Source organism: Trachypithecus francoisi, unplaced genomic scaffold, assembly GCF_009764315.1.
Source record: "Trachypithecus francoisi isolate TF-2019V2 unplaced genomic scaffold, Tfra_2.0 Lachesis_group13, whole genome shotgun sequence".
Lineage (NCBI taxonomy): Eukaryota > Metazoa > Chordata > Mammalia > Primates > Cercopithecidae > Trachypithecus > Trachypithecus francoisi.
In genome coordinates this window covers 37,866,968-37,887,945 of record NW_022681458.1, presented here as the reverse complement: position 1 = coordinate 37,887,945, position 20,978 = coordinate 37,866,968, and the positions used below count along the sequence as shown (strand labels likewise).

Genomic DNA, 20,978 nt, shown 5'->3' with positions numbered 1-20,978 from the left:
GTATCTCTTAACTTTTATAAACCATCTATTCTTTTGTTCTTCTGGCTCAGTGATACAACTTTTAGCTAGAAGTATAAATGATATATAGGAATTGTCAGATAACATTTCTGTCTTCACAAGACTGTGACAGTCCCTTATCTGGTTTATCTTCGTACCTCTAAAAGGCATCATGGAAGCTCTATTAATGATTGTTAAGAAATGAATAGTGCCATTAATTATTTCTGGGGGATTCCTAGAAAGCTTCTCAGAGAACATGGCATTTGTAGTGCCTTGAATGATGAATAGTTTCTCAGGCAGAGAAGAGAGAAAAAGAAAGGGCCTTCCAAGCTGAGGGAATCACCTGAGTGAGAGGGCATGGCTGTTTGGGGCAGAGCAGTGTCCAGTGCATGAGGGTGGGAATGGGTTGTAGGGAGAGAGGGTGATATGAGCACGCAAAGGGAATAAACTGTAATTAGGTGGTGGGTTGCTAAAAATGACAATGCCAAGGTGTTGGATTAAAAAAAAATCTGGTAGTAGAGGGAAATTATGAAGAATTTTTATAAAGGTTAATGATAATATCTCATCTACTTATGTAATTTTTTTGGAGATACATGATAATAGTGTAAAGTGCATTGGAGGGGAAAAGTAGGAGTTGTAAAGACCATTTTGGATAAACTTTGAAGCAAGGGATAAGGGCCTCAACCGAGGTAGTGGTGCTGAAAACATTGTTCACATAAATAAGCAGATGCAAACAGAAGGATGTTTCAAGTGGCATTGTTACTCCACTTTTCAAAGTTATTTGCCAAAAATCAAATAACCTATCTTCAAAAATCATGTTTGATGATGTATCATCAAGGTCTTTTCTTAAATTTTGTTAAAAGCAAAGGAATAAGAGCCACCTGATTTGCAAATGGATTGAGTTACTCGGTGGAGTAATTCTTTTAATATGAACACCATTATTTTGAATGGTCCCTTTGGCACCCAGTGTTTTGTACTTTAAGACAGTGCACCACTGTACTTTTTTTAAGTAGAAGGACAAAAAAGATGTAAAAACTTTTATGACTGCTTGACTGAAGATATGATCTCAAGCAGATCAATTTTAGAAAGCAGTACTTAAGATGAGAAAATCTAGAAAGAGGCCGGGCATGGTGGTTCACGCCTGTAATCCCAGCACTTTGGGAGGCCAAGGCGGGCAGATTACCAGGTCAAGAGATCGAGACCATCTGGCCAACATGGTGAAACCCCGCCTCTACCACAAGTACAAAAACTAGCCGGGCGTGGTGCGCGCCTGTAGTCCCGGCTACTCTGGAGGCTGAGGCGGGAGAATCACCTGAACCCACGAGGCGGAGCTTGCAGTGAGCTGAGATCACTTGCCACTGCACTCCAGCCTGGCGACAGAGTGAGACTCTGTCTAAAAAAAAGAAAATCTAGAAAGAGAGCCAGGTGCATGTGGCGGCTCACACCTGTAATCCCAGCACTTTAAGAGGCTGAGGCCGGTGGATTGCTTGAGACCAGGAGTTCAAGACCACCCTAGGCAATATGGCGATACCCCTGTCTCTACAAAAAAATAGAAAACTTAGCCAGACATGGTGGTGCATGCCTGTAGTTCCAGCTACTCTGGAGGCTGAGGTGGGAGCATCACGTGAGCCCAGGAGTTTGAAGGCTGCAGTGAGCTGTGATTGCACCACTGCCTGGGCAACAGTAAGACCCTGTCTCAATAAAAAGAAAAAAAATCTTGAGAGTCTCTATAAAACTGCTACCCATACTGCTTAGAAAATCTTCAGGTACCCTGAGTGACAAATGTAATCAATTTTAGAGATGGGTGCACTAACTAGGGCAGTGACCATGATGATGGAGAGAAGTGTTGGTATTTGGGAGATTTAGAAGGTGGAATTAACAGGACTTGGGGATGTGGGGGAAGGTGAGTCAGGGGAAGGCAAAGATGATTCCTAGTTCCACTTAAGCAGAATAATTGGCTCCACATAAGCATAGTAATCAGAGAACTGGGAGAAGACACTGTCATGGAAGCCATGGAGGAAAATGTCAAGAAGCAGGCAGAGGAAATCATCATTGCCAAACACTACAGGAACATTAGGCAAAGAACTGGGAAGAGGCTCAAAAGTAGAAGGCCAGTTTTTTTTTTTCAAGTGAATAGTTTCATTAGAGTAGTAGGGACAGAAGGAATATGGCTGTATTAGTTAAGCAGCATTATTTTCATAGAAACAGCATCTCCAGTGGGTTCTAAAACATTTCTTAGAATACATTGTTAAGTGTTTTAACCAACTCTTCACTGATAGTGTCCAGGTTAACTTTGCTGTACCTCAGGGCAGCTTATAACATAAATTCCAAAGTATGTTAAATATTTTGCTGGCTTAGGATGAACTTTTCATTTCCATATAAATAAAATGGTGTCAACTCACAATATGTAATTTAATACAAATGATATATTGAAATGGATAATCTTACTAGCATTTGATTTTTCCAGTGGCTTGCTAGTTTTGGGTGCTTAATTGCTACAATATTTGGTGTGGTCAGTCTTTTTAGTTTAGATCAGTCACTTCTATGTAACATACTCCTTTTGGACCTTTTTGTTTTACATTGTTATTTTAGTAACACCTTAATTTTTTCCCCAATATGTATTTAAGTTACATTTATTACTGACTCTGTAACTGAATAATATATAGATGTATTTAGAAGTATCCAAAAAGCTAGGCCTTGTGTTGGATACTAGGGATACACAGAGATGAGTAAGTGATAGGCCCTTACCTCCAGGAGTTTATAGTGTAGAGACTTTTATGTTTAGATCCCTCCTCTTTGTTTCAATTTACTTACTTTAGAAGAGAGAAGATAATCTGGGTCTTTTTTTTTTTTTTTTTTGAGACGGAGTCTTGCTCTGTTGCCCAGGCTGGAGTGCAGTGGCGCGATCTCCGCTCACTGCAAGCTCCACCTCCTGGGTTCACGCCATTCTCCTGCCTCAGCCTCCTGAGTAGCTGGGACTACAGGCGCCCACCACCATGCCTGCTAATTTCTGCATTTTTAGTAGAGGTGGGGTTTCACCATATTGGCCAGGCTGGTCTCGAACCTGACCTTGTGATCCGCCTGCCTTGGCCTCCCAAAGTGCTGGAGGCACAAGGCACGGTGCCCGGCCCAATCTGGGTCCTTTTCTAATGGTATGGTACCATTATTCTTTGCTTATCTTTAACTCTGCAGCATACTTTGTGTAAAATTATAGGATTAAAATTCAAAAGAGAAACATTTAAGTTAAGAAGTTTTGTTCAGTTTTACAGACCTTCATAAAATATTCTAGAATGTCTTCAATTGAAATGCTAAATATGAACAATGTACTTTGAAATGTAGAATGTAGTTTTATTTTAGCAGAAACATTTAGAAAAACAACGTAAGTCCTTTTCTGTTTCAATCATAACTGCACAAAAACCAGATGTTTAGCATTTTAAGTTTTTTCTTACATGTGCTCCCATGTGATTTGAATGTGCATAGTTCCCCATGTGATTTTGACACTACGTGTGATATACATGCATAATTGCAAAAAATGACTTTCTTCACTATTGCCAAAACCAATTTTCCAGACTAAATAAAATCTAGACAGATTTTACATTTCTCAGCATCAGTATTTTGAATATTGGTGAAAATAGAGTAAGATACTTTATTACACCGCTCTGAAGTTACTTTGATAAAAGTTTGTTGCACTCAATCAAGTGTATTTTCCTTTTTGATGAATAGCTTTACGGTAAAGAATTAGATGAAGTGAACTACTGGTATATATCTTTCCCTGGAGTGAAAATGAATATTCGTTTAAACATTACTTATGTTTTTTAGAGACAGGGTCTTGTTCTCTGGGCTGGAGTGCAGTGGTACATTCACTGCTCACTGCAACCTCAACCTCCTGGGCTCAAGCAGTCCTCCTGCCTCAGCCTCCCAAGTAGCTGGGACCACAGACGTGTACCACCATGCCTGGCTAATTTATTGTTTTTATTTTTTTTAGAGACAGGGTTTTGCTATGTTTCCCAGGCTAGTCTTGAACTCATGGCCTCAAGTGATTCTCCTGCCTCGGCCTCCCAAAGTTCTGGGATTATAGGTGTGAGCCACAGTGCCCAGCCAGAAAATGAATATTCTTAGCATATTTCTGATTTTTGAAAAAGTTAATTTTAAAATAGTGAATACTAATTTTGTCAAAAGAAAAAACTGAACAGTTGTTAAAACTCTCAGCTTTATACCACTATAAACAGAGTCTCTGGAATCATGTTTAGTGTAAATTCTGTCTAATCCAGTTTCTACTTTTGATTTGTTTTGAGACAGAATCTCACTCTGTTACCCAGGCTAGAGTGCAGTGGGACAATCACGGCTTATTTCAGCCTCAGCTTTGCTGAGCTCAGGTGATTCTCCCAAGTAGCTGGGACCACAGGCACGTGCTACCATGCCAGGCTAATTTTTTTTTTGTATTTTTTTTGTAGAGATGGGGTTTTGCCATGTTGCTCAGGCTGGCAATTTCTACATTTTAAAGAAGAAAATGAATGTGCATAGAGCTTACTAACTTTCCACTTCAAAGCATCTGTTACAACAGGCTTCATATTCTCTTCTGCATTACTTTTCATGGGTTTGCATTTCTTTTTCTTTCTCTTATTTTTCTTTTTTGAGACAAGTGCCTCGCTCTGTCACCAAGGCTGGAGGGAAGTGGTGCGATCTCAGCTCACTCAAGTGATTCTCCTGCCTCAGCCTCCCGAGTAGCTGGGATTACAGGCGCCCACCACCACGCTCGGCTAATTTTTGTATTTTTAGTAGAGACGGGTTTCACCATGTTGGCCAGGCTGGTCTCGAACTTCTGAGCAATCCTCCTGCCTCGGCTTCCTAAAGTGTTGGGATTACAGGCATGAGCCACCGTGCCCGGCCAAGGGTTTGCATTTCTTTCTTTCTTTCTTTCTTTTTTTTTTTGAGATGGAGTCTTGCTCTGTCGCCCAGGCTGGAGCACAGTGGCATGATCTGGGCTCACTGCAAGCTCCACCTCCCGGGTTCACACCATTCTCCAGCCCCAGCCTCCCGAGTAGCTGGGATTACAGGTGCCCGCCAGCACACCCGGGTAATTTTTTTGTATTTTTAGTAGAGACAGGGTTTCACCGTGTTAGCCAGGATGGTCTGGATCTCCTGACCTCGTGATCCACCCGCCTCAGCCTCCTGAAGTACTGAGATTACAGTTGTGAGCCACCGCGCCTGGCTGGATTTGCATTTCTTTAAGCATCAGGAATGTTCTCTTTCCTTAAAAAAAAAAACACTAGAAAATATTAGGTTGACTGGAAATGCTAAATATTCTAAATTGTATTTTCTGGGTTTTTTTGTATTTTCTTATATTTAAACTTGTATGCCGTTTAACTACACTTGATTGTGTTCAGGCATTTGGTTATATATTGAGAAAGGCACACTGATCTCTTCGTAGCAAGGATCCTCTAAAGTATTTTCTGGCCGGGTGCAGGTGGCTCACGCCTGTAATCCCAGCACTTTGGGAGGCCGAGGCAAGTGGATCACCTGAGGTCAGGAGTTCAAGACCAGCTTGGCCAACATGGCAAAACTCTGTCTCTGCTAAAAATACAAAAGTTAGCTGGGCATGGTGGTGGGCACCTGTAGTCCCAGCTACTTGGGAGGCTGAGGCAGGAGAATGGCGTGAACCTGGGATGCGGAGGTTGCAGGGAGCCGAGATCGCACCACTGCACTCCAGCCTGGGCGATAAGAGTGAGACTGTCTCAAAAAAAAAAAAAAAAAAAAAAATTCTGGTGTTCCTACAATATCACTATAATGGAAAATATTCACAATTTAAGGAAGCTATTTAATTTTTATTAAACAGGCCAGAAATGAATTTTCTTTAGGGCACATTATATTATATCAGAAGTCCCTGTTGTAATTTGTTTCTCATTTATTTATGTGAGGCACAAGGTTGCATGAGAAACTAACAAAGACGGTGTATTTGTCTCGGAACAATGGATAGGTGGAGATTTCATTGAGTGGTGTAAAAAAGGTACAGGAGATGAGGTTGGAGCAAAGGATAACTCTTCAAGTGGATTTGAGCAAGTTACAGGGCAGCCCAGTATAACTAAACTGTTGAATTTGATACAATACTTGGGAACCAGAGATTATCTGGTTGAAATAAGATAACAGTTGAAATAACCACTCAGATAATGGCCGAAAGAGCCAAGTTACCAAGTGATTTAAGCAATGAAAATCACAGGAGAGCTTATAGGTATCTGATTTTCTTGGCACTCTTAGATTGTTGTTATGGTTATATTAAATTGGTGACATAATGCAGCATATGGTTTGAAAGAATATATGTCGCGGACTCCCATCATTCATACGTTTAACTCAACTCAGACATTTAATTCAACCACCATTCTACTTAGTGAAGAGACATAGGCTTCAGAGAGAGTAATGAAGGAGACAGCAATCTGCTGCTTCATTAGTCTGTCTGGTTTCTCACTTGCCTCTCATAGTGTATCTCATTGCCCTAGTATACTTCTAAGGTAAAGAAAAGCTTTTTTAAAACAAAACAAAACAAAACAATATGGTATCTCAACACAAACTCAAATGAAGAAACAGCCATCTTTCTTGATTCTAAGATTGTGTACCTATTCAATGAGGTACTTCCCTGTAGGCTCTTGAAAGGTAATCAAAAGCACATTCAATTAAATGTTTAGAAAGTCACCATGTTTGAGTGCTGCAGGATTTGGGAAAGGATATTCATCGGCTTGGTTCTGTCTTTCTAGGACTATTACTCTCTTTCACATCCTATTTTGTTTCCTTCCCTCCTAGTTGTGGCAATTTATGACTATACAAAAGACAAGGAAGATGAGCTGTCCTTTCAGGAAGGAGCCATTATTTATGTCATCAAGAAGAATGACGATGGTTGGTATGAGGGAGTTATGAATGGAGTGACTGGGCTTTTTCCTGGGAATTATGTTGAGTCTATCATGCATTATTCTGAGTAAAGCTCGGCAGGGCTGTGCTTGCCTCACAGAAATAGTCAGGTCTTCCCAGATTATCTGAAGGCCCTGGGGATTCCACTCCAGTAAAGTAGAATGAAGGATACAAATGATAAAAATTACACTTTCTTTTGGTTTATCCCCCAGTATTAAAAACAAAAAAAGCAAGCTGAGTCTGAACAAATGGATCTTTCTGCCATCCTTTGTACAATGCTGAGCTGTCTGGATTGAAATAAAATAACCATTTTTGTATATGTCAAAGGTATAACATAACTGTGTAGCCAAAACAAAATCAGATTAAGACTGATTCAGAAAAATCTGGGATCTTTCTCAGGAATACTGTATACCCTTGGGATTTCTCCTCCTGCAGAATCTGTGGCATTGGATGTTCTTCATTGCCTGTGCTAAGGGGTTAACCTCATGGCCCAGTGGGTACCCTAGCCCCTCCTTTTCTTCCACTGTATGAAGAGGAGGGAACCAATATTTAAATACCACACTTAACCATTTTTACAATTATTTCAGATGGCTTTTTTCCTCTGTAACACTGTAAATTCTGCATTCTCTCAGCACCTGAGCGCACCAAATGAGTGAATGCTGAACTCACTTGCATCCTTTCATGTTTCTCAGTTTGTGGATTATAAGGATGATGAAATGTGAAAGTCTCCCAACACTCTAAGGGTAGTGAATGATTGCCACCCGTTTGATTTTAATGTGCTGCTGCATGAGACTGTATTGTTGCTAATGGCCAGTGTACCCAGATGTGAAGGGTGGGATTCTGGTTCATGTGTGGAGGTGGGTATGTGAAGCTAGACATGAAGGTCCCTAAAGTTCTGAAGAGACTTGAACTGTGGAAATGCTCTTGGCAGGCATCCTGAACCCCTGCCTTCAGTGCTGTTTTGAGGAGTAGGATCTTGGAGTTCAGACCAACTGACTATCATTTCTTTCACTATTTAGAAAAACGCTATTCTACTTTGGAAGAGAATAGTAGTTATTTTCAAGTCTCTTGACAGTCACTGGGAGTAAAAGGTTTGCTAATGTGCTCTCTGGACATTATTAATGGCCAGTATTAGTTGCTGCTGTATCATTGACTCGCTTAGCTGTAGAAAAGGTAATTCTCTCCTGATTTTGTATGATTGAATTCTTAAGTAGCTGCTGTTAGTCAGAATTCAAACCCATCTCAGACTAAGAATATAATGAATAAGATTAATAGGCCGAAATATGTATCTAATCACATTGCTAAAAATTAATGTAACTGACACAATAAAATACATTTCCCCCATCTGTACAATAAATACAGCTTCAAATTCAATGGAGTCTGTAGGGCACATGGCTTTAATCATCACTACTGTAGTCAGTATAAGAAATATTGAAAAAAATCCAGGGGGGGGCTTGTCTCTTCGTAGGCGGTCACTGTGATGGTGGGCCAGCTCCTGTTCAGGTCCAGAGCTCGTAATGTGGGTTCTACTCAGTCCCAGTGACTTGGCCAGAATAGAGCTTTGTCAGGTAACTGCCCTGTGCTAGGTGACGGGAAAAGCAATAGCTGGATATATTTCAATGAGGTCTTGAACAAATTCAGAAAGAGTAACTTGATTGAAAAATGAACAAGTGTAGTAGTGTGTGAGGAAATTCAGATGGTGTAGGAGGCAGAAGTTAATATTCCACTTATACATGTTATCTGAGCATAAAAAATCATCAGCCTTTAACTGAGACCCCGCTATAGAGTCTCCTTATCAAGACTTTTTGGTTTTAAAGTTGTTTTTAACGCATTGCAAGTTAAAATAGCTATTTTGCTTTTAGATTTTTCCAAGCACTTTGTATTTATTAGCTTTCATTAACTTGCCTCCAGTATACATTCCACTTCATGCTTTTCTTAGGTCATTTCTACATCCCTTATTCCTTGTTTTCCTGCAGTGTAATGGCCCTGAATGTCCTCTGAGCCCTTAACTCCATTTTGGACCCAAACTAGACTATACTTAGATTAAGTTAAGCTCTTCTTAGTGTACTGGTCTATAATTAGAAAAACTGTTTTGAAATTAGATGTTCCCATTATTTATTTAAACAGCTTTTTGCTGAGAAAGCTTAGTGGATTAATGAGGCAGAGGGTGTTTTGAAATCCAACAGAGAGTTCCCACAGGCTGTGCGTGGTGGCTCACGCCTGTAATCCTAGCACTTTGGGAGGCCGAGGCGGGTGGATCATGAGGTCAATAAATTGAGACCATCCTAGCCAACATGGGGAAACCCTGTCTCTACGAAAAATACAAAAATTAGCTGGGTGTGGTGGTGCACACCTGTAGTCCCAGCTACTCGGGAGGCTGAGGTAGGAGAACCGCTTAAACCCGGGAGATGGAGGTTGCAGTGATCCGAGATTGTGCCACTGCACTCCAGCCTGGTGACAGAGCGAGACTCCATCCAAAAAAAAAAAAAGTTCCCACAGCTCACCACTACAGAAGCAGAGAAGACAACTATGCAGAAAACAGAGTTGGTGGCAGTCAGCAGGAATGCAGCTGGTCTGTTGGACCCCTGCTGGATGGGGGAGTGCGGAAGACACTGGTGAAGTCCTTTATACGGAAGACCTGCGGTTGGGAGCAGGGGGAGTCCATGGGTCTGCTGATTTTTTTTCCCTATTTAGTACTAATGTGTGTGTGTGATCTTTGTTTTACAAACAATACCTTTTGGGTTTTCTGCATATTTTAAAATTTTTGTACAGTTTTGAATTCTATAGATTGTCTTGGAAGGATACTGTGTGATGGGCCAGGTGCACAGTAATTGGAGACTTTTGATGTATGTAGTATTTCACAGATTGCATGCTATTAATCGTCTGTGAGGGTAGTAGTTTTTGTTTTATTGTAAGTTTCCCTATTTGTTTTTATAAATTAAAAGATGGTTAATATTAGGAATTTCAAATGAATGCAGAAAATCTTACATGCTGTGTACTATTAATATACAATCCAAGTCTAAAATCTGACCAATAAAGCAACCATTTTATCAGGATAGAGGGAATCTAATGGGAGAGGGGAATCTTCCCTCCTGAAGTTTGTGTGCCCAATCCCCTTAAAAAAAAAAAAAAAAAAAAGGTTGTCTCTTTATTTTGTCATATTAATACTCGAAAGTCCATGGGGATATTAATGAAAATACACTTTATTGTTGCCTTTGACCTTATGGCCAAAGCAATAAATCAGAAACAGAAATAGTGCCAACGTGTCAAAATCTGATTCAGCCTGCCGTTTGGAATAAATATGAATCTTCTAAGCTATCTTGTTTAATATTTTCCGTCATTTAGCTACTTCCTTTCGATCTCCCTCGGAGGCGCCTGCTGTTCCCATTTTAGAGTTGACAATGGCCTGCTAATTTAGCTATGTTCCTAAATGTTACTGGGTGTGAGACATTTTCATCCCCTCCTTTTTCCTACTGCTGGTGTTTATTATCCGGCTAGAGAATATTTTATGCATCTTTACCACGATGTCTGGACTGTATCTGCGCTCCTTGGCAGTTTAGTTGTTGAAGATAAAGATAACTAAAGATTTTTCTCTTTGGGAGGGAGGCATCAAAATGATGGTAGTTTGCTTTTATCTTATGTTCATTTTCTTTTAGTAGGTGACATTTCTGCATTAAGAACTGTTTTTATCTTTTACTACCTTTTCTTTTCTCCTTTGTGGAGAGAGCATGACATGTCCTGAAGGTCACCTTTGCCTTTGAAAAAGGTATTGATGGAGGAATTCGCAGGTGACTGACAAGCCTTTGGAAAGAATGGGATCTGTTCACGTCTGGTCTTTTTGGCCAGGAACTCCTGATTGGTGTTAAGGTGACAATTTCCCCCATATGATCTAGAATCACTGAATTTCAGCTAGATGAGATTTTTAAATTTCTGGTTGTCTCATTAGACTGATGAGGTGAGTTTTCTTCTTCATATGAACAGCTAGTTAAGAATTCTCACTCAGTGCTCAGTGCTGTTTTCCACTGCACCACAACTGTCTTAATGTGCTATATTTTTCTTTAAAAGTTAAGAGTTCTATTTGATGTTTTCAGGAATAGACTTGAAAAGACATGCCATGTTTTGGTAAATACCATGAATTGTGTAAAGGCGTGTACTAATTTGTGGAAATAATCTTCATTTATCCCTCCTAAAACTACACTCAGTATAAACACTTTCCCATAAGGTGTGTGCAGTAAAAATGTTATATTAATTCAACACTGGCAGGAGCACGGCACAGCAGCCTTATTGGAGAGAGCCTTATAAAAGTGATTAAATGGAGGCATCGAGCTCATTACCTTTAAGTTTACTTTGTGCTGACCTTTGTTCCTATTTTATTGAGAATCTCGTAATTCTAAAAAAAAAAAAATTACAAGAAAACGACAGGGCCTAGCTGTGTATAAATGATCCTTGCTGAATATCTTAAGGTTTTTTGTAAAAAAAAAAAAACAAAAAAAAAAAACCCAACAAAAAAAGCTTATTTTCACATTAAAATGAAACCTCTTTTGCAAGTTAAGAGTTATATGGAAAAGCAGTTTTTATCATATTTTGTGTCCATGCACCATATTTCTTAAAATGGCTTACAAAACAGAATGTAAACAGTTTGTGGTCTGGCCAGTTGTACTTTTAGCTTCCAGAGGGAGAGTTGGTGGTATTATGAGTTGAGTAAAAACCATCCAGGGGGAACTTGAGGGAGCAGTCTGTTGCCAGTAATGTTCCTTATGTGCCATTAAACACCTCCAGATGAGCGGAGGAACATCACTCACTTTTTAATTTTTTAATTGTATTTGGAATTGTTGCCGTGTACTAAGAACTTGACCTAAATAAAATTCCACAAAGTATATTCAGGTGTCTTGTTAACTTATTTGTATAAATAACCTCGTTTTCTAAGGTGGTATCTGAGTTTACGTGTTAGGGATAATCTGACTTTCCTGTTGCTCTAAACCAGGGAGCTGCTTTTTATTACTGAAGTCTTTTTAAATTTTCAGATATTTAAAATGTTCAGCTTTAAATTTGATCTCAAGTTTCTTCCCTCAAGACAGCTGTCCTAATTAAGAACTTTCTAATCCTGTTTTTGCTCCACTCAAACCTGGGGTTTTCTTACCACTTTCCTCCAAATTTAATTGTTTGTTAATGTACAGTTTTTTTTTTTTTTTTTAAACACCGAAGATAGGTGTTGACTAAAAAAATATTGCAGACTGGTCAGAAGTGAATCTAAAAGACAAACCACTAGCTAGCCTGTGCTTTGTTGCTATAAGAGCCTAGATTATAAAAGAATTTTCTAATGATGTATCTATCTGAGGGTAGCAATAGTTTGTCTCCACAATACCCAAAATAATGTTTCTCACTTTTCAAGCCCATCTTATTTCTTCTGTACCTTTATTATTTTGGTATCATTAGGTAAGGTAAAGAATAATGTAGAAAACTGAAATACCCAGCTAAAACATTTATGGGTTTCTCGTATTTGTGAATAGGATTGTAGGCGTTAGAGCAGTCTTGTCTCAAAGATGATAGTATCCAGTCTTTTGTTAATGATCCTATTGCTTGGCTCTTTTGGGTTGCTTTGGAATTACACATTTGGTTGGATTTGGGGCATATGCCAATTAAGGGGCATATGCAATGCATTCTGTTTTCCTGTCAGCCTGTGTACGCTGCTGTTTCTGAAGGCGTAAGTACAGGTGCAGTTTCCACAACCACGTATGACTGATGATTGACAGATGGTGAACGAAAGGGGAAGGCTTCCACTTTTTGGCCCTAGTTTGGTACATAATAAAGTGATTGCAAACACATTACACATTTATACATACCTTCACATGGCAGTCCAACACGTAATTGTGACTCCAAAGATTTGAAACAAAAGGCATTCCTTTTTGTATTAGTTTGTACCTAGTTATTTGTTTAAAGAAGAAAAATCTTTAGAAGCTGTTGTCACTTAATCACCAATGTATTTAATGGCCAAATTTCCCTAGTTGGTATCAAATACTCTTAAAAGTTAACAAACTGGCCGGGTGCGGTGGCTCAAGCCTGTAATCCCAGCACTTTGGGAGGCCGAGACCGGCGGATCACGAGGTCAGGAGATCGTCACGAGGTCAGGAGATCGAGACCATCCTGGCTAACACGGTGAAACCCCGTCTCTACTAAAAATACAAAAAGCTAGCCGGGCGAGGTGGCGGGCGCCTGTAGTCCCAGCTATTCAGGAGGCTGAGGCAGGAGAATGGCATAGACCGGGAGGCGGAGCTTGCAGTGAGCTGAGATCCGGCCACTGCACTCCAGCCTGAGAGACAGAGCCAGACTCCGTCTCAAAAAAAAAAAAAAAAAAGTTAACAAACTGAACATATCAAACTAATTTATTTACCACACTTAATTTCTTCTGTGTATGGCCTATGTTTTGGGTACCCTGATACGACATGCAAAACCAGGTTCTTACTGGTGCCGATCCACAAACACTCAAAGTCCCCATGTTTAAATGAAATCTATGATTTTTTTTATTAAGCATTTGATAAGCTGACATAGTGAAAACATGTAACTGAAAAACATTTACACTGTACGACTAGTGTGCTAAGCCATTACAATAGTTTACTGACATAACTGGCAAGAGTAACTTGGAAAATAACTTAATCCAGCAGAACAAAAACATCCTCAGTAGTACTGAATATATCTCTCTCATATATATATCTATATATATATATAGCTTTGCACAATCAGGGAGCAAGGCACATAATGAAATGAGCATACATTTATGCAGAAGAAAATAATAGCAACAAAGCTGCAAGAAAAATTGTAACTTCATCTTCACTGAGCTGTGCATAATCCTTTGAATAATAATGTCCTCTACCTGGTACATTACAATGAAGTTCCTTGTCTTTTTCATGCTTTAAAAAAGTATATTTCTACATTGTATCTACTTATGGCAAAGCTCCCACAGCCTAGAAGTTGGTGTGAGCCTTGACTGTTTTTTAAAGAACTGAGGGAGGAACAATCCCAGTTAAATATAATGTGCAATTCTCCTTTAACAGTAAACAAGGTTTTTACAACACTTAGCACAAGCTAATTTTATCTCAAATGTACATACATCTCTGTAAGAGTTCACTAGTGGCTGATAGTAAAATGAAGCAAAATCATTTGAAACATTCCAGTTAATGCTTATTTTCTAGGAGGGATTATTTACAAGTAGTGAAAAAAAAATGTAGGAGGTGGGGAAATATGAAAAATGGCTGTTTTTGGTATTAGGTTACAATAAATTTAACGAATGGACAGTTCGCAAAATATAAGGGTTTCCCCCCCTTTAGTGCTGCAGACAAGTTTTACTGCCTAAGAGGCTGAGGCTTCAGCAATCGTGAGCTTGGTATTAGTAGCCACCATGATAAACACAATCACTTCCCAACTCAACCATCTATAAAATACGTAGTGTTCACCATCATCCTGACTCAATTCACTTCTCTAAATGTCTTTGGTAGAAAGCAGCCCGACCCCACGTGGGTAGTGATGTCTCTTGTGAGACACTTTGCATTTCTGCCAAAACTAGAAATACCACCTTCCTTTACTTTCATTAGCACCTCAAAGTTTGCTTGCTGGATTTCTTTAAAAATATTCTGCCAAAAGAGTTGAAGGCACTGGGGGTTTACAGCAAGTATTTTCTCTTTAAACGGTTTATTATTTCAACAAGCAAAGAGAAAACCAACTGGAGAAATTTTACAGCACTTACCAAGTATTTTTTTTTTTTTTTTTAGCAAGTTTTATTCTACAGCTAAATTTCAGATTTCTTTTACATATAGACCTTGCAAGGGCACGGTAAGAACTGAGCACTTGTTTTGTCTGAGGGACAAAGGTGTAGAAATGTTCTCTTTGAATTTTAAAAGGAATGCCTGTAATCCCAGCACTTTGGGAGGCTGAGGCAGGAAGATCACTTGTGGCCAGGAGTTTGACACCAGCCTGGGCAACACAGTGAGACCCCCGTCTCTACCAAAAAAAACAAAAACAAAACAAAACAAAAAACACAAAAAACAACAACAAAAAACCTTAAAAGATAATAGTTATCTAATTATTTTATACTTGCATTTCTCTTTGGATCAAATCTCAACTTTGTGAGAGGTCATATATTCGTACAGGGTTAGGAGTACCCTGCATAATCTATACAAATGTAAAGTGTATATTTAAAAAAATCAAAGTGCCAAAAGGTACTTGCAATCTAAAGGGTTTTTTCCCCCCAGAAACAGTCACCCTCTCATCAAGTGTATGACTCAATTATACCTATTTTATGAAAATCAAGTCATCACACCGATAACCATACAGGATCATATGGGTTTAATTGGTTTAAACTTGAGTGGGATTAAATCAGTTATAATTAGTTAGCTCTGTTAGGTATATGAAAAACTTTTGGTAATGTACAAAAATAGGAATGGGTTTTTTATCTGTTTAAAATCGCTTTGTGTTTATAACAAAATTACTTTTAGCTGAGGAACAAAGGTGACAGAGTTCTGTTGGTGGCTGATAGTCAAAGCAGGCCAATCCACACCATTACCTGAAATATTTTTCAGGCTAATTTATAACTTTATGGATTTCCTTGATACAAGTTTATTAGTAGTTGTATTCTCCCAGAGTAGCAGCAAATAAAACTTGAATTGGATGTACAGCTCCTAATAACCTTGACCTCAGAGTTGTCACTTGGCTGGAATTATTATGATCCCCCAATTTAAATTTTCTTGATAAACTCAGCATTGTTTTCAGTGACAAGAAAACATACATGGGAAGGGGACCCAAGACAGTTCACCAAGATAGTTCACAGCCCTTTGCAGGGTGTACCTTTGGTGGTGGGAGCACCTCAATTTTACAGGACTATGAAACACCATGTCTACTTCGTTTGAAATTTTCTGATGAAAATAGTCTTCTGTAACTTAAGATTCCACATTCTTTTTCATTTAAAAAGTCCCAGAAATTTATCCAATTTACAACTAAGGTGAGTATCTGTAAAAACCGTTAAGAATAGTTACTCTTCCCAAGAGATTTATAGCATCTAAAGGGGGTAGAGGAGGGGAAGAAAAAAAAAAAAGGTATTTGAGCATTAAAAGTCAAGCTGGTAAAATCCAATACAGAATATCTAATAAACCTGAAGTTATTTTACTGAGAATAGATTCTGCTGCCCTACAGCATTGGTGCCAAAACTTTAAGCATAGAGTGATTCTATTTTGAAATTATCTATAGTAGAAATTAAGAGTGTCACTAATTAAGCAAGTCACTACCTGTAATAAGCACCTGTTTGCACTGCCCTCGGCAGTAGGATGAGTTAATTCATGCTGTTCACTTTTCAGTACAGTCAAGTCAACTGCACAGACTTGAAGCAGCCAAGCTGGGTGAGAGCTGCAGAGCAGAGGACAATGAAAGAAGGCACAGAACTAGTGTCATCCGGCAGTAGATGCTTTCCATGAATACACCAGAGAAAAAGAGCTACAGAAATACAGTTGAGGAAAAGTTACATCCCGACAAAAATCCAAATTAAAGAAAACCCACTAGGGAGTAAAACATCAGAAGTATAAAGTATCACTTTAGTGGTTTTTTAAATTCAGTTCATACATGAGGTTAAAACATTTTTAACAGCCATTTCTGTCTGTGAAGGAATGTAAAGGGAAATGGCCTGTTGGCAGACAAGCCACTGGATTGGGGTTCAAATGACAGTCTCCTCCTCTAGCCTTACCCTCTTCCTGGCATCATTAGTGTTCAAAAGGATGTCTGCTCTTCCAGGAAAACACACCAGAAGCATCTGTTCAGGATGGCTATCATCAGGATTGATACAAGCAAGAAATTCCAAGAAATCCTGCACTGAAAACACAAAGGCTGTTGTTTCAGGGCTCAAGTCATGGGTGAAAAAAGGCTGGGGGGGGGGGGGGGGTATGTTTTTTCCCCCTCAAGGAAAACTGAAGTTGCCTACTTTCTCATAAGAAAATCACCACAATAAAACTCAAAACCCCAGGGATGAATACTCTGATAATTGGATTCATATTCTTAACTCTAACCCAGAAATATGGGTGACCCTCAAACTATAAAACCTCAGGCAGCAGACTATGAGATACTCATTCATGAATCACAGTGGAGCTTGGCAATCTACTCAAACATTACCCAAATTTCTGTGCATGCTTAAATTAACAATGCAGATGTGTTAAAGATCACTTCATAAACATCAAACATAAAACTTGGTGAACAATCTGAAATGCCTAAAAATTAACGGTGTATATTCTTACTGCTTCATAACCACATGAACGTGCTGAACAATATTCTGGAGATGCAGCAGTGGATGATGCGGTTTTCGTGGAGTGTGGGTTATGCGAGACCATGAGTATACTGTACTAATTAAGCACTTTTGCTCATTCTAGAATTATTGACCGTCTCTTCCCCCACTTTACTGGCATCATTTTTTCCTTGTGGGACAGTGTCAACTGATTTCTGCGGTTTGCATTGGTAATCATTAACAATAGGCACAGACTTTGATGACAAGATGTGCTCCCTTTATAAGAGGTGGGATGGCCCATTTTTTTTCTCGTTTGGGAACCGCTCTAAGATTGTGTTTCATTCCTAATGGTCCAATTTATCATAGTTGATGAGACAGTACATAGTTCTCTCATGTACCAAGGAAAATTCACAGAAAAAAGCATATAGAAGTATATAGTGTGTCATTACAGCAGTGACTCCATGTTATACCAGAATGCACATGCATAATACGTAATGTCAGTTACTGGACTTGGACGTCCCACTCCATCAGAACACCTGGTAACCTGAACTCATCACAACCAGGCTGCAGTCAGCAAGGGTCCTCGTGGCCCCAGTCGCTATAAATGATACTGTCTTCCCTCTCCATGGTAGTGCCATACTTAATGAGTTTTTTGTATTACATATTATAACCCATATACAACCGGATTAATGACACTTTCACAGGGACCAGTTTTGTTCTCTCATCACCCTTCCCTTCTATAGAGCAATGCTCAAAAACTGCATTTTAGAAAATGATTTTGTTTTTCATACTGATGCACCATACTGGGGCACAGGATGTGTATATTTCATATACCAATTGTCTACAGATATGTAATAACATCTACCTAAAGCACATATTTTAAGAGGGTAACTGGTGACCCAAAGACATACTGGGACAGAGCATTACAGAGATAACTGTGTTGTCCATCCTCTTAAAATCAATCAAAGTGAGGATCATGAAGCCAAGCTGATAAAGCTTCATAAAACAGCACTAAAAAGGAACTCTCCAGAATTACAGCACTAATTATCCATGTATTGTAGGCAAAGAGCTTACCTGTCAGCACATCCCAAATGTGGATCACTGCAGCAGTACTGCAGCTAGAACGGCTGAGTTAGTTACACCATGTATTTACTTTATGCATAACCACATACAGAGATGTCTGTGAACACTTCCCCATCCTGCACTAGTTACCCGTTCTATGAAGCTGAGAGATTTTCCTGATTTAAAGTGCCCCTTTATGTATAGCAATGAAGTGTCAGTCAAGCAATTCTAACTTCAGCCAACTGGGGAAAAAACAAACACAAAAGCCTTATAGATATACCACACATTCTGGTGATTTTTCTCAACCAGAAATAGCACATTCTACATCTATTTCTTAGTTATATAATACACAACATGCACGAATAGGCTACACATGGACAGACACTTACAAATACCTTCTAAATAAGTGATTAGAAGTTTTTGGTCCAATCCACATGATATAGAAATCTTAAGAGACAACACACATCCCCTTCTATGCCTCTTCCACCCAAAATACAGAACACCCATTTTCAGATTAGGAGAGAAAAGGAATAAATAGAATAACTCTCAGCTCTCTCTATATATACACATACACATACATATATGTATACATATATACACACACCGTATGGCTGTGTGTACACACACACACACACACACACACAGCTGGACACTACCTGAATAACATCATACCAGGAGGCTCTGAACACCTGAATTCACAGATGATCAGGTGAGCTGATTGTAGAAGTGATTACAGATATCATGAAAATAAAGTCCTATGGTGGCTACCAGTCTCTGGAGAGCTTGGTGTTCTGGTCTCTCTTTGGGGGAGCTGGAGGGGGGCCTCTCCGCAATGTTGCATAGCCTGATATATGACTGCCTCCGTAACCAGCCTTCTGTTGATCAGACAGCAGTTCAGGGGGTGGTGGAGGCAATGCCATATCATCCATGGTGGCTGTTGGTTCTGCTCTGGACATGCGGGAGGAGGAGAGCGAGCCATGCCGAGTGATGGACTTTCGTTGCAGTGTCCTGTTGAGGTCAGCCAGGAATCCAGGCTGGACACTAAGGCTGGATTTGGGAGAGGTGGGCACTTGTGGCACAACTGTGGCCATTGTTGGCTGCTCAGAAATCTCTGCTTGAGTGAGGCGGGTGCTGTCATTCCGTTTGGGTCGTGTGGGTGGAGGGGCCTTCTTCACTGACATTTTAGACCATGGTTGTGGTTGAGGATTAACGACTGCCACTTTTGGAGAGGCGTTTCCCGAGAATACTGCTGGAATCTCAATGGGGGGCAGAGGAAGCTCTGTTTCAGGTGGAGGGGGTGGAAAATCAGAATCGGATGGAGGAGAAGGAAATTCCACCACGGAGTCCTTTCCACGCCCACTCAGAACAGGGGCTTTTGCTGACACACACCCTTGCTGGAGAACTCCAGGAAGGTTGACGCCAGAAAGATTGAGTTTTCCAGGCTTGGGGGGTGCTGCAGGAGGTGGTAGGGTCTCCTTGCTGGGAGACCCTGATTCTGCTGGCGGTGTAAACTTGCTGACTAGACTGTCCACCGAGGGTCTCTTGGGCTCGGGGTGCTCTGCACCGCTGCTGGATTTAATGCTGGAGTTGCGCTGTGGGGTTGGGGGTGGTTTCTTTCCCCCAGGGCTGGATGTCTTACTGGTCTTTTTGCCTGGAGATCCACTTTTGTCAGGGGTAGGAGAAGCTGTGGGTGGAGGTGGCGGTGGTGGGGCTGGGACAGGTGATGGGGGTGGAGGAGGAAACACCAGGCTGCTTTCAGGAGGGGGAGGGGGGAAGTCCGGAGAAGGGACTGGGATGGAGCTGGGCTGCCACTTGGGCTTTGCTTTTACTGCAGGAGGGGACTGTGGAGCTACATTTGCTGGGACAGGCTTTAAGGGCTGAGACTCCATGGCGGGGGGAGTTGGAGGGGGTGGAAACTGGCTGGCTATCTGCTTCACGACTGAGGGCACCGGTGACAGTGGAGAGGGAGGGAGTTTTGCACAGAAGCTCTGTTGCTTGGGTAATGTTGGTGGGGGTACTGGAACAGGAGGGGTAGGGGGAGAGGGTGGAATGTAAGAAACAGGGAAAGCTGGCTGCTTTTTTGCTGGGGGTACTGGAGGAGTAGGTGTGGGTGGTGCAGCTTGTGTCACAACAGGTGCCACAGTCTTGGTGCTGGTTGGTGGGGGTATGGTCACAAGAGGTTTTGGGGGGGCCTGAGGAGGGAGGGGTGCAGGGATAGGAGGAGGTGGGGGGGGTGCTGGGGGAGCCACCTGAGTAATATGCTGAACTTGATGGATCTTCAGTGGAGGAGGCGGGGCACTGAACTGTGGAAGGGATGGGGTACACGGTGCAGGCTTTAGCTGGGCCATGGCAGAGCCCGGGGTTGGGGGTGGAGGAGGGGGAGGGGGTGGTGGAACAACTCCATTGGGGGGTACCAGGATCTGAGGCTTCACTGACTGTGGCTGCATCACTGGGGGTGTTGGCGGTTTAAACAGGGCCCCTGAATGCTGAGACGCATTCTGTAGCCGTGTTATTGTGCTGTACTTGACGAACATTGGGGCTGCTGAGCCTGCAGAAGGTGCGGACTGGCTGGGCAGCGGGGGAGGAGGGGGTGGTGGAGGAGGTGGGGGAGGAGGAGGTGGGGGTGGCGGAGGAGGCAGAGGTGGTGAAGGCTGTGAAGCAGTGTAGGGGGTGACTATCTTAGGTTGCAGGGATAAAGGGGGCACAAGTGAAGTGTAGGGCCGATTCATAGACTCCATTCTGGCCTAAAAGGAGTATAAAA

At 40.9% G+C, this 20,978-nt stretch overlaps 2 protein-coding genes across 44 annotated transcripts in view; one reads left to right on the top strand and one right to left on the bottom strand.

Annotated features, from left to right (window-relative positions):
• The window catches only part of ABI2 (abl interactor 2), a 114,828-nt gene extending 103,052 nt beyond the window's left edge, over window positions 1-11,776 (top strand). For 24 of the 41 annotated variants that reach the window (XM_033230652.1, XM_033230651.1, XM_033230650.1 and 21 more), the window contains one exon: window positions 6,793-11,776. In XM_033230652.1, the coding sequence (XP_033086543.1) occupies window positions 6,793-6,968 (176 nt within the window). In that variant the 3' untranslated portion in view covers window positions 6,969-11,776. The remainder of the gene's footprint in view (window positions 1-6,792) is intronic. The other 17 variants (XM_033230640.1, XM_033230626.1, XM_033230638.1 and 14 more) reach the window with 2 other exon arrangements.
• Window positions 11,777-13,394: 1,618 nt separating this feature from the next.
• RAPH1 (Ras association (RalGDS/AF-6) and pleckstrin homology domains 1) overlaps window positions 13,395-20,978 on the bottom strand; it is a 108,257-nt gene continuing 100,673 nt past the window's right edge. For all 3 annotated transcript variants that reach the window (XM_033230605.1, XM_033230606.1, XM_033230607.1), the window contains one exon: window positions 13,395-20,961. In XM_033230605.1, coding sequence (XP_033086496.1) covers window positions 18,982-20,961 — 1,980 coding nt within the window. In that variant the 3' untranslated portion in view covers window positions 13,395-18,981. The remainder of the gene's footprint in view (window positions 20,962-20,978) is intronic.